Source organism: Tetrao urogallus (genome assembly GCF_951394365.1).
Source record: "Tetrao urogallus genome assembly, chromosome: 26".
NCBI classification, from domain to species: Eukaryota; Metazoa; Chordata; class Aves; order Galliformes; family Phasianidae; genus Tetrao; species Tetrao urogallus.
The window spans coordinates 1,712,595-1,726,723 of NC_136839.1; the positions used below are offsets into that span (position 1 = coordinate 1,712,595).

Genomic DNA, 14,129 nt, shown 5'->3' on the forward strand with positions numbered 1-14,129 from the left:
GAAAAATGAGGGCAGCCCATGCCTGAAATACTGTAAAAATGACTTAAAAAAAAAAAAGAAAGAAAAAAGAAAGAAAAAGAAAAAAAGAAAAAAAAAGAGCAAATCGCTGCTTGCAAGGCTCACGAGCTGGAGCAAGCTGCCGTTCGATGCATTGCATTTACAAAAGAAAAGGCAGAAAGAAAAAGCAAACCAACGCGGGTGGTGGCCGTGGTAGCGGTCCTGGAGTTTATTCGCCCTTCCGAGGCTGTTTGGGGTTTACAGGAGCTTTAAACCCGGCGCTGCTGCCCCTAAACGGCACGCAGTGAATGTGGGCTCATGCGCCGAGCCCTTCCCTTCCACCGTCAAACACACCTAAAGGAGAAGAGGAGAGCGGGTTCCAGTACTTACACCCTATTTATTCTGATGTAAAGGATCACAGCGTTTCTTATTATTCACCAGTATCATTTTGTATGACGCGGGGTTTTATCTCAGCACATGCTATGAAACATATCACTATAAATCAGCGTTGTTAGGAGGAGGTGGGTACAACATTAGTACAAACGAAATCGTGTATGGAATTATACAAATTGCATTTACTCGTATCAAAAGATAGCCACGAGCATACATGTATTGTATGGATGCATACAAACACGTGCATATATATTTATATCCACACAGCCGGTACCATACTGCATGTGTACATGCATACGAATACACATCTGGGTATATATATCGACACGCAGACACAAAGATCGTAGGCTGGGAAAGGGAAAATAAGGCGCAATCCTAACCGTGTGCGTTTGCACACCTATGTGCATCTCTGATACATAACAGCAACGCGGTGGGTGCCTGCAGCAACGGCTGTGAATACGGGTCCGCTCAAGCAAGAAACGTGCGTGCGTTTCCCTACAGCACACCTGGACTGCGTGGATTTCCTCCTTCGAAGAGCATTTGGATGCTCCTGCCTGGATTCTAGGTTCTAAGCTCGGGTTTTTGCCTTGCAGAACAAATCCGTGCGCAGTTCGCCCTCCCCCACCCCCCACCCGGCCCGCCGTACGCAGACGAGACAGGAGTTGCGTTCGGGGTTAATTAATGCAATTAGGCTTTTTTTTTTTTAAAGAAAGCGCTCTGCTGATGCAGTTCGAACAAAAGCGACGGAGGGAGACGAAGCGAACGCGACGTGGTAAAGGCAGAAAAGGCAAACTGTACATAGTCCTGGATGGGAGCATTGCCCTTTCCGACGTGCGGCTCCCTCATCCGCCGATGGGTTTTGCCCCTCGGGAACAGAATACCCTTCATTGCCCCGTGAGGACGATGCTTCAGTCCCCTCCCGGTGCCGCTCAACGTGCCGGAGCCCCGGGAACCTTTTGGGGCTGCGGTTTGGGATGGCTGTGGTTCTCACTGAGCACCGCTGCTGCTTTTGATTTTGGCGACGACTTTTTTCTCTTTCACCCTCCTGTTCTGGAACCAGATGGTGATCTGTCTTTCCGTAAGGTTGGTGGCTGCCGAGATCTTCCTCCTTTTGTCTCGGGTGATGAATTTGCTGCTGGCGTACTCCTTCTCCAGCTCCTTCAGCTGCCCCTTGCTGTACGGGACTCTCTTCTTGCGGCCCCGGCGAAAGGCGCAGCCGTCGGGGGGCAACGGAGCGGCGGCGTCTGGGAGAGATGGGGCTGAACGGGGCCGGGCTGGGGGGGCACAACGCACCCGGGACCCCCAAATCCGGCAGCAGCACCTTCCCCTCTACTACCCCAGTCCTTCCCTCTAGTCTTCCTATCTACTTACAGTGTATTCCCTAACGAAATGTAAAGGTTATCTTTCCTATTTGCATTTAATCATATACGCTTTTCCTCTTCACATGCATTCAAATCTTGTTTCTGTCCTCTGCATTTATTTAAGCCTTATTTTTCCTTCTCTGCATTTATTCACACAGTCTTTCTCCTCTAAACCTATCTGTACATTGTCCTTCTCCTCTAAACTTGTTTATACATTGTCCTTCTCCTCTAAATTTATACCTTGCTCTTAATTTTGGTCTCTAAACATACTTATAGATTGTTTTTTCGTCTCTGAACATATTTACATGTTATTTTTCGTCTCTAAACTTATCTTTTTATTATTATTATTATTTATTTATTTTTAATTATTTTGAGGGTCCAGGTAACGACCACCAACGTGAGGCAGCCTAGCAATAACACGTTCTCTTTCCCCATTCCCACTGCTGCCTCCGGGTTATGTCACCGATCACCTCACTGCCCGAGCTGCAAAGGACATCGTTCATCTTAGTTCTTATTTTTGCAGCCTGGCCTCCCTCTTGCTCACAGTGAAGAGCTTCTGGTCGACAGCACCATTTTTTTTCCAGTAGGTTGTTATAAGCCTTATTTGAGCAAACTACGTTAAGCCTTTCTCCCAACCACCCCTCTCACAGCCCCTCCGCATCTCCAGCCCATGGACTTTACCTGCAAAAGCGGATTTCAGGAGGTAGCCGGCCTGGCCTTGATCCTTAGGGCAGCACATCTGACCGCTCCAGCTGCCTCCCAGAGCCCAGGGTTGATGGTAACCATCCACGGGCAGCAACGTTTCGTGCCTCGGCTCTCCTGGACCGCCCAACCCCGGCACCACCGACACGTCCAGGTATCCGGCCACAGGCTGATATGGAGCACCGTAACCGGGGTAGAAAGCCAACTCTGCGGGACGGCTCTGGAAGTCCTCGCTGCCCGCGGGGGGGTCCAGGTACTTGTCGGGGGGAAACGGCCCCTGAGTCGGGCCGGCTTTGAGGGCGCTGCGGGCGACTCGGCACGAATAATAACCCCCACCCAGGTACCCGTAGGGCAACGGAGCGGAGGCGGCGGGACCAGGCGGGGCGGCGGGGCCGGGGGGGGCCGTAAGGCACGGCTTGGCCGCTTCTTCAGTCGGGTAACCGGGGTTCATCCCGGGGGGAGGCGAAGGGCAACCGAGGGCCGGTGGGGGCGGCAGGATCCTGCCTTGACCGCCTGCGAAGCCGCCGGCAGCCAGGAGCCCCTCGAGGCCAGGGGGCTGCATGCGGGGCGGCGCGGGGGCCGGGGCATGGAGAGAAGCTGCTCGACTTCACCCGGGTACTGCCCGAGGGGGGGGGGTCCCCGGATCTTTTTAAAAGGCTGAGAGCTGCCGAGAGCTGCCTTGCCCTGCCGGGCTGCCCTGACGCAACGGGTAGAGCCGGCCTCATTGGTTAATGCGTGGGGGAAAAAGGATGGAGAAGGAGGGGGGAAAAAAAAACACACACATACACCACACAGACAAACCCACAGGAAAAAAAATAAAAAGAAAATGCTCCAGCCCAGCCCTAATAAACCGTGGCTGCAGAAATTGCGAAAATACTTTTATTGCAGTCGGAGGAGGAGGGAGGAAACCTCCCCAGCACGTGACAGGCGGGTACAAGCCTGTGCATTATACAAAAAAATGAGAGGGGGGGAGAAGGGATCGAGGGAGGGATGGGGGACGAGGGAGGGAGAAGGGGAGGGAGAAAGGAGAGCAGCACGGAGGAGTAATTCCTGATGGAAAAACACAGGCTCAGCTTCAAACCATCCCATAATGATGTGTCCACATCTTCCTTAGAGGTCTGAGGGCAGAAAAAGTCCAGTGGGGGACACCTGGGGAGCCTCTCAGGCCCTCAGCCTGGCCTTGCTCATAGTTTGTGTCCCATGCAAATTCCTGCAGCCACCCACCACAGTGTAAACCAAAAAGACAAAACCTATATTCAGTGTAACCTCTACCTAACCTCTGTAATAGGTACAGCTTTGTACCTAAACCTATATATAACCTATAGACAGGGTGCAGGGAAGGCCGAGGTATGATCGTGACAAGCAAGGAGTGAAAAGAGAAAAAAATAACTGTAAAGGGTGGGGAGAAAAGGGTCTCCTTTGGGTTCAGCTTTGCCTTCTCACACAGTGCTGATGGGGATTTGGGATGGGGGTCCAAGTCAGCAGCTCAAAGGGGAAGTTTGGAAATGGAGAGTGATCGTAGGGAGAGCCTTTGGGTGCAGGAGGAGTGGGCATACAGAAGGGTATGGACAGGCGGGTGTGGAAATAGAGGGTTGCTTCAACGTGGAGAAATTTGGAGTTAATACACCGAGGCCCACGTGTGTGTAAATGTTCAGAAATGATCGGGCTATGTGCTTTTTTAAGTGCTTGTACCTGTGGTGCAAACACAGAGCTGCCTTTCTCCCTCCTGTTCCTCTCCGTTTTCCCCTAAAAGTCTTCGTCTGGGGGAAACCTTCAGCACTGTCACCCAAAGGGCAGAGCAGCTCACGCACTGCCTCTGTGTTGTTTCCTTCTTGCAAAGAGATCAGCTTAAGAAATCCGCAAGAAATCGAGAATTCCTCTTTTTCTCGTTACCAAATATCAGCACCGCCGCTCCTTCTGCCGCGGCTTCGGCCACCAAAGAAAGCATTGAGTCGCAAAACCCCCAGCTGAAAGGGGTGGTGGTGGTGGGGGGAAGCAAATGATCACGTCGGGAAAGCAGCGGCTCCTCAAAGCGGCCCCGGGGGGCGGATTGAAGCTTCATCCCCACCTGTGGATGCGACTGCGGCTGGGTGGGCTGGGGCAGGGTGGGGAGAGGGACAGAGCTGGGTCGGCAACGGCAGCTCCTGAGGAAAAGCCCTTGGAGGTTCCCCCCCTCCCCTCTGCAGACACCGCTCCTTTCAGCTCAGGAGATCCGTGGGGTCTCTATGGGATTTTGCCCCGCTGCGTCCTACAGAAAAAGGGTAAAAATGAGCGCGAAGTTGCGGGTTTGGTCTTGGCTTTTGTCGTTCGCTGCTGCTGAAAATCTTGGGGTCTTTGTGGACGCGGTGGGACTGGTTTTATTTTATTTTATTTTGGAAGAAAGAGAAAAGGAGGGAAAAAGAGGAAGAAAGAGAAGGAAGAAAAAGAAAAAGGGGAAAAGAAAATGGTAAAAAGGAAATAAGAAAAAAGAAGAAATGAGAAATAAATAAGAACGAAAAGAGAAAAAGCGAAAGAAAGGAGAAGAAAAAAAAAGAGAGGGGAAAGACAGGAAAGGGGAGAAAAGGGAAAAAAAGGAAAAGAGAGAAAAAAGGAAAAGGATGAAAAAGAAATGAAATGAAAAGTAAAGGGAAGGAAAAGAAGAAAGAAAGAAAAGGGAAAAAATAAAGAAAAGAAGGGACAAAAGAAATAGAGAAAAAGGGAAAAAGGAAAAGAGAGAAAGGAAAAGAGAGAAAAAAAGAAGAGAAAAAACCGAAAAGAAACTACAGAAGAAAGAAAAGGGAGATCTAAAAAATCGGGGTGGGGAAAAATAGACATAAAGGAAGAATATTAAAAAATCAAACTCCCAGCTTTTTAACCTCCACCTTTCCTTTTTCAGAGCCCCCCCCCCCTTTTTTTTTTCCCCTTCCCACACTTTGACGACCGCTCTCCTTTGATGCCCTTCGTGTCCCGTTTCCCCCCCCCCCCTTTCCCCATCCAGCTCCCATTTGCTCCGCTCCCTGCTTTGCTCTCGGCTCCGCGTTTGCCGCAGCTCCGGGCCGGGCTCCGTGTTGGGGTCAAGGCCAAGTTGAACGCCGAGAGCGGCAATGCGGGGCCGCCGTCGGATCCAGAAGATGCGGGGGGGGGGGGGGGGGGGTCGAAACGGGGCAGCTCGAAATGAGAAAACCCGAAAGGATCCGGGATGGTGAGGAGCTGCGGACGCAGAAGAGCGATTGGCCCGGTGCTCTGTGCCTTTTTTAATTATAATTCGTATTTTTTTTTTTGCCTTTTTCTTTATATTTCGTTCGAGGAAGATCCAACAGCACAGCGCCCAAGGAAGGAAGAAGCGCCGCTGGATGGAAACGGGATTTTAGCCTTTTTCCAAGGAATTCTCGGTCAGACGCAGCCCTGCTGCCAGCTCCAGGAGCAGCGCCGGCTGAGGTTCTGCTTTCTGCCTCTTTTCACCCCCAAATTCCCACTCGGGTTCGCTTATTTAGAGGTCGGAGGGGACTTTTTCACCCGGTTTCTCCCATACGTTTGCACGTGGGCTGATTTATCGGAGGCATTACCGATCTTTTGAGGTCTCCTTTCCCTTCGGTTTATCTTTGCAACACGGTCGGAACATTTCGAGCGCAATTTGCAGTGGAAACGATTGCAACTGTGGCTTTCAAAGCGATATTAAGATTTCTATTCTTTGACAATTTTACGCACAAAATTCGGTGTGATATTTTATATCACAATAAAGCCAGAGGAACGGTGTCATTTTAAAGGAAAAGATCGATTTATTTACCAGCTCCTCTCTGCTCTCGCTGATTGTTTGAAATTATTAAATACACTTCACAGCTATACTGATATTATATTCTTGATGGGATCCATTTAATATTTATGCCATCTGGAATCTGAAAATCTTTGGAATAGATCTGAACTGTCTATAATTTTTTTTTAAAGCAATTGAAATTGAGGTCGTCCTCACAAAATAGAGGGGGGAGAGGAGGGGGAAGCAACCTCAAAACCAACACAAACCCCAAAGAAGTTTGAAGGGGGGAAAAAATTGGAACTACATAAAGACGTAACATTTGGAAAGAATCAATTGCTGAAAAATTGAGTTCTGGCTCTGGAAGGGAGCCCAGTCCTTTGGTGTCTGATTTTGGCAATATTTCTGGGAAGAAAAAAAAAAAAACCAAACAAATAAAGGCAAATATTTTGACCTTTCCTTTCTTTCTCCCTTCATTGATGGACGTTCCTTCCCCTCCCCCCCCCCCCCCCCCCCATCTCACGGGCAGCCCCAGAAGCTCAGGAGGACACAGGGGAGAAGATTTCTCTCCCTGGTGCTTAGAGGGCCATAATCTGTACTTCATAGCACGTTGCTCTTGAATCCTTTGAACAAATCAGCTGGCATGGGAACAGACAGCACGGCCTGGCTTCTCTTCACTCCTTTTATCCTTGTCTATTGCTCCTGGCTGAGCCCCTGTGCTTGCAATCACTGCAGCACATTTCTGACCCCCCCTCTTTAAGGTGCAATGTGAAGCGACCTCAAACTTGAAACATTTTGTTGCACTTCAGGTCTCCCCTCCCTGAGTTTGTTTGGCCAGAGGCTTCTTCCTTACCTTTCAGTTTCCCTTCCAGGAACCAGGAAGGCTGAGCACCCTGGACAGGCAAACCTGAAACCTCCACTTTGGGGTTCTCCTTCCTTTTCTCCAAAATATAGTGTTGAAACTCTAGGAGGTTCCCCAAAGGCTGCAGCTCCTTTGCAATATGCCCCTCTTTAAGCCTCCCCCTCTGCCCACCTCCTGCTTATTGGGCAGGGGAAGGCTGAAACTCCAGAAGGGGTTCGTTCTGCCCTCACTGCTGCCTCCAGGAAAGGAAGAGGTGTGGTTGGATCTGTATGGCTTTGCCTGCAAAGCAGAAGCCTGAGGAAATCGAAGGCAATGTGGCCTGGATGCAGCATATGAAGCAAATCCTCTTGTCCTGGAGCGAAGAGAGAAAATATAAACGCTCATCTGCTACTGCAAATAGAGACATTTGCACACCTTCAACCTGGAAACCTCCCCATAAATACTGCTGGGTGTCCACGTCTGTGTTGTCTCTGTGTACAGCCTTGTTTAAATATGCAAGTGCTCTTGTTAGATATGGCAAAAATGTGCCTCTCTCCTCACCCCCCTCTGCATACCCCCATATGTGTGCGTGAGTTGCTCTGCCCTGAGTCCCACCCCACTGGAGCAGCACTTTTGCCTGAGCCCATTTCCCTTTTTGAGCATCCATCCCTGCACACTCCAGGGATTAATTCGGTGTTCCCGTGTTCCTGCTCAGCTAAAGCGAATCATTTCAGCTGTTATGGGATAGAAGGGGAATCGCTCTGTGCGCAGCTTGCTGTGCTTCTGATGTTTCATTCATTAAGAGCTGTTCCATTCCTCTGAACTTTCCCACTTGGACCTGGCTGTGGGTCCTGCAGGCAGCCTGCAGAAGGCATGGTCACAGGATGATGGAGATAAGTCAGATTTTAAGTGGAATCAGGAATATTTTAGGGCTATTCTCACAAATGTGCCTGGGACTGGGATCCCCCTGAGGGAGGTGAATCCAGGTGGGAACTCAGCAAGACCAGGAGCAGCTCTCCCACACCATGCTGCTGCCAGGGAACTTGGGCAGAGGGCAGCCTGCAGGTGGGAACCTCACACCATAAACCTACAGATGAGACTGTTCAGATGCTGAGGATCTCTGTGAGGCAGCAGTAGGGCTCTGGCTACAGTAGTAGGGCTCACTGGAGCTGATGAAGCCCTTCCTGCTTCTTCTCCACTGCACACAATGGGTGATCATCTATTCCAGCCTCACTGGTAATTCAGAAATTTTTCCAAACAGAAGACCTTTAACTTTTGGACAATGCCATCGATATGACAAACTCTGCTGTGCTGGATGTGATTCATACCTTGCATTCGGAAAAGTTTCCCTGAGGTCAATAAGATGGAGCATAAATCCCAGCGAAACGGTGGCACCTCCAGGACCAAGCTGGGCACAGAGCTGTGCAGAGCAGCAGGATGAGGCCCTCAGCCCCTGCAGTGCCCATTGCAATGGGAATTACGTTTCCTGATATTCGTGGCAAAACGTTTGGATTGAAGTCTTCAGAGCAGACAAAACATCGGGGATCTGAGCAGAGCACATCCACAGAGCAGCCCCGCTGTGAAAATGTCACTCGGCTCACAGACAGTGGGAATTTGGGACAGTGCTTTTTGGGATTATTTGTATTTGTTGATTTTTTAAAATTATTATTATTTATTGTTCTCATCTGATTTGTGCAGGACCAAAAAGCGGCTGGACGGCTCACACGGGCTCCTTCTGCCTTCCTGAGCACGGTGATGGATCGTCCGACGGGAACCACCCCCCCCGAACAGGGCTGGATGGGCTCCGTGTCCCCTGGATGGAGCAGAGACTACAGCAAACCTTCCGGGAGACACTCGCGTCCTCCCCCCGTTTCAGCTTTTGAGTCCAATGCGAGTTTCTCAGCACGAGCTGGGAACAGCAATAGGGAAGGACGGGGATCTCGGTGCTCCGGGGGGGCTTCAAAGGTCAGCGTTCCTCATTCCCGACCCTCGCCTTTGGGAGGAGAGGAGGTTGAAGGTGGGGACGCGAATTCCGCCAGGTTTCTGGGGACCTGAGCAGCTTGAGGGCTCAGTGAATGCCCAAACTCACATCCAGGTAGCATCCAGCCCTCCTAGCAACCAAATCCACGGCTTCACACGGCTTGATTTAAGCACTGCTGGGACTGTCCAGCTGAGATCGAGTTCATTCGGCTTGGGAAATGAATGCGAGGCTGTGAATCAATTAAACACCCGAACAGCATTTGCTAGAATGGGGGAAGATAAAAAGCCGACTATCAGCCGATGGGTCGGGGAATTGTTTGCTTACAGGAAGTGCCAGACTGCATTAAATTCCGTGCATGAATACAATGGAGGGATTGTCGGTTTACGAGCTGCACACGGTCGGATGCTGATGTTCTGCATTGCAGAATCCTAACTCCAGAAACAGCATTACTCGAATCCTTCATTCGAAATTCACCTCGCTTCTATTTCAGTGGAGAAGACCGGGGCTCCCCTCCCACCCCCTTCCCCTTTCCCTTTTGGAGGATCCCAATTCAGAGCCCCACAGGTGTCGGCACACGAGGGGGAAAGCCGGGTCCGGACGGCAGAAGTTAATTCCCATCAATTAGGAAATAATTGTTTTGGGATTAGAGACATCGCGGCTGGAAAGATCCCTGCAGTAACAGTTAGAACAAAAGTTAATTGCTTCTTTCTCCACGTCTTTGCTAAACAAGTCGCTGAATTGGAGTCAGTAACGGCACAGGAGCGCATTTCTCCGTTCATTTTGATATTCACTGCTCTTCACGCCCTTCCCATACACACGAGAGGCGGTAGAACAGCGCAGAACCGACCCAGCTCCCGTCTGTAACACGAACAGAAATTACCCCCAAATCTCTTCCCTTCGTTTTTCCCAAGAAGCGAAGAAATCCCTCACAATTTCCCCTCGGCTGATTCAATGCACAAATCACACCCAGGGCGGAGGATTCTGCCGCAAAATACGAAGACCAAGGATCACCACGATCAACTTGCCATCGGATTTCACTTTTTCAGCGCTGCAGAACGATGGGACCCGGAGAGCCGTGAGCCCGTTCCCACCCGGATTTCCCATCCTCCCAGCTCGCTGCCTTTGCCGACATAGCCAAGAAAGCAAATTATCCAACCCACAAGAACGCATTTTGTCTCTCTTTTAACGCAGCAGATAGGAAGGTTTCCTTTTTTCCCCCTCTTCTTTAGTTAAATAGTATAGAAAACAAACAAACAACGACACAAAAACGAAACGAACCATGAGAAAAACTGACAACGCAATTGGGAGATAACACTGCAAAGCGGAGAAATAATTCCACCATTAATTAATAATTTATTTTTTTAATTAATCATTTCTAATCTTCATTCCCTCCCCCCCTTGCTCCCTGTGCTGCCCGAACTACACCGCTCCCCTCGAATGGAAGGGAAGCTTTCCTCCACTCTCCTTCTCTGTAACCTTTCAACGTTACCTGTTTTCAAGTTGTCCAAGGAAAAACGGATCGTTTTTGTTTCCTCTTTGTGGCACCTCCGGCTCTGGGGATCCCCGGAGCTCCTGGAAGCCCCCCAGTTCCGTCCGACCCCCCCCCCCCTTGGCTCCGGGAGGTGCCCGCAGAGCGCATCGCCACGCTGCTATTACAGCTATTACAGCCCCTCCTCTCCCGAGGGCTGAGCAGGGAACGGATTTCCCCTCCGCAAAGGCAGCTGCTTCGGTTTACCTCCATTATCCGGATTATGAAAAGCGAGCCCAAAGCGAGGACTCCGCTTTACGGTGAGGAGGGGTCCCGCTGCGGTGCGAGATCACCTATTTTGCTACTGCTGCTCAAGGAGATCCCGTAACAGATCCGTACAGATTTGCTGCCCGCACTCAATAACCTCTTCTCCCCCCCCCCCCCCCCCCCCTCCAGAAATCGCGGCTTTCCTCTCAGATCGCTGACGGAACAGGATCTGAGGAGAAGGATTTCCGTGTCTGTAGGGTGGATTCGGAACCTGGACCTCACCAGGAGGAGCAGAACAGGTAAAGCTGCCCCCCATCTCCAGGCGGCTCGGGGGTTCCCACGAAGCGCCGTTACTTCAAGGAGAGCTTTGTTTGCAAACGACTCAGGGGAGAGCACTTCTGTGTCTCACCTGTGCCTTGTTTTGCTTTCATTTCCTCCCCCCATACCCGGTAACGTTATCCTGGAGAAGCCTATGGGTGAGTTCAGATCCTTGAGGTCCTGGAAGTGAAGGGAGGGGAGAGACCTGATGGGAGAAACCCCAAACTTTCCCCCATAGAACCATTCACAACCTCAAGAAACCGTACAAGAAATGAAATAATGCATTTCCCAGCAACATTTCCAGACCTGATGTAAATCCTTTCACCTCTTAATTTCGAGGCAATCTCCCTCCATCTTCTCGTCCTCCAGCGAAGAGAATTCATTTTCTTTCCCTAATTATCAAGCAATCAGGATGTAAAAAGAAAAAAAGCAGGTTACAGCATAATCAATAATAATAATAATAATAATAATAATAATAATAATAATAATAATAATAATACAACAGCTGCATGATTAAAATTAAAATGATCTTTCCTTGCTCCCAAAGTCCAGCTCACACAGAAGCACTTCTCAGAGCCTCTCTGCTTGCTGTCAGTGCAGTGTTTGGAGCTGTCTACTCACCACGATTCCCACTCAGAAATTCCTTGTTTCCACAACTCTGATTATTTTTCATATTCTTAAAAGCCTGGACATTGAAACACTCAGACCCCAAATCCCTCAAGGGGCTGCAGCTTTGCTCTGCTGGGCTCCCAGCACAGAGCTGTACCCACCTCAGCTCTCCACCTCCTCCATTTCCACCTCACCTCTCCATGGAGAACCTCTCCTGGGACATTTTAGTGCTCTCTAGCTGTGCTCTTCCTTCTTGTTTTAGTTAATCCCCATCAGCTTTCGTTGATGCTTAGCAGCGCAGCCAGGAGCAGTTTTGATTTCTGAAGCAAAGCATAGGAAAAACAGAGACACAAATCCAGAGTTATTCACAGCCACATAAGAAAGTTCTTCAAAAAAACATTTTAATTCATTCCTTTCAAGAAATTTCCTCCCAGCGTTGCCCAGACCCATTTCTATACAGCAAAAGAGGCAGAGAACGTGCACTTGCACTTAGCACCAGGGACTTAGCCACTCATTTTCTTCCCATTTCCAGGATATCACGGATTTTCCAATACCTGTGCCCAAATCATTTTGTGTTCACCATCTGGACAGGCAGATCTGGCTTCTCCCTCCTCGTGTAGTGGGTGCACCACACCAGGCAGAGCACTGGTCTGGCAGATGGCTGCCAATTAATTGTGCTTTCCCACCGTCATTAAGTACAACTTCTGCTGCTGACAAGTCACGTACGGCGAGGCACCAGGCAGTGCAGGCTCATTGCATGGATGCCAGAGCCAATAAATGCTTCTTGATCCTCAGTGGCTGTCAGCAATGTCACCACCCGTGTGACTTAACATAATAACATATTGCTGCATCCAGGTCCCAGCAATTTCTGTGCCAGCAGTGGCTTCATAGTTTCCATTCATTATTAGATGTGTCGGAAGCACTACTGAGTGTTGCTTAAGAAATTAAGAAGCAAACACTGCATCCTCCTGACTGTAATAATCTCATCTTCTGAGGTTTTGTTTTGCTGTTTGTAGGTGACACCTTTCCCTTCTGCGGTAACATCTGGCATCCAGATAGAGGATTTTTATCCTGAACTGGGTCTCCCTGTCCCCTATTCTTTTTGGGTGTGATATCCTGGGGATTTTGGACACAGAATCATAGAATGGCCTGGGTTGCACAGGACCACAATGTTCATCTGGTTCCAACCCCCTGCTATGTGCAGGGTTGCCAACCAGCAGCCCAGGCTGCCCAGAGCCACATCCAGCCTGGCCTTGGATGCCTGCAGGGATGGGGCATCCACAGCCTCCTTGGGCAACCTGTTCCAGTGCCTCACCACCCTCTGGGTGAAAAACTTCCTCCTAATATCCAACCTAAACCTCCCCTGTCTCACTTTAAAACCATTCCTCCTTGTCCTATCACTATCCACTCTCTTAAACTGACCAAGGCTGCTGTAGTGCCTCTCCAGGCTGTGCTGTGGGGAAGGAAACCTAGAACAGCATCAGCAGAAAGGAGTCAGAACCCTCCATGGGCCACATCCCTCCCTGTCTCTGCAAGGACATAAATCTTCAGTTATGCCCCGTAATGAAAGAATCCGTGCCATATGCACTGGAACTAATTAAATCTGAATCTCGTTTCCAACGCAGGGGATGTGCCCTGGGAGAAGTGCAGCTCCTCCACACACTCAGGAGGAGGGGAAACGTTTTTCTCCGGGCTGCCAGCTGGACTGAAATAGCTCTGAAAAACGCTGAGCAAATGTTTTGGCTCCTGGGCTGGGTTCAACCTCGAATTCTGCTTTTGTTCCCACTGCTGTTTGTTTAAGGACATCTCCAAACTAAATGTGAAAGAGCCCGAATGTCCTCAACATACCACTGCCTTCAGGAAAGCAAGGAGAAATGGATGTTGGGGCTCGTTATGCAGATAGCTCCTGAATCAAGGCTACCAGAGGACAAATATTATCTGAAAAGCAATATGTGTAGAAACTGATGCAATTTTCACATGCCGATAATCACCTCAATCTCATTTTGTGTGATTATATTATTGCAAAGGGATTATGTGCTACTGAAACTCAAGATATCCTCCAGCCTAGATCATTTCTCAGAGCCTTCAGCTGACAGTATTGCTGTCCATAATAATTATAGCTCATGATCATCTTGCTTTGCCCAGCTGTTATTGATATAACTCATCAGTTACACGACGTTCTAAGATCACCCTGATAAACGGAAAGCTGCATGCATACAAAATATGATGGAGTGAAAAATAATAAGCCCGCTACACTGAATGATCATAACAAAGCAATGGTCCCATGCAGTGAGACATGAAAGCCTTCAAGGAAGGGAAATTTATTAGAATTGTTTCCAAAATATACAGTTCAAAGTGGGCAGAACAACAGAAGCTGGGATTGTCTCAGCAAGGAGCCAATAAAGCTGGGAGAAATGGAGGAGATGCTATTTGAGGTTCTTACACGATGGCATATCCTGACC

The 14,129-nt window shown here is 49.5% G+C and overlaps 1 protein-coding gene across 1 annotated transcript; it reads right to left on the reverse strand.

Annotated features, from left to right (window-relative positions):
• Nucleotides 1-1,377: 1,377 nt before the first annotated feature.
• On the reverse strand, nucleotides 1,378-3,015 carry HOXB13 (homeobox B13; the record flags this gene model as incomplete). Its single annotated transcript, XM_079547320.1, has 2 exons — nucleotides 1,378-1,634; nucleotides 2,433-3,015. 2 exons carry the CDS (start codon nucleotides 3,013-3,015, stop codon nucleotides 1,378-1,380), a joined length of 840 nt encoding a protein of 279 aa, XP_079403446.1.
• Between the last annotated feature and the right edge of the window lie 11,114 nt (nucleotides 3,016-14,129).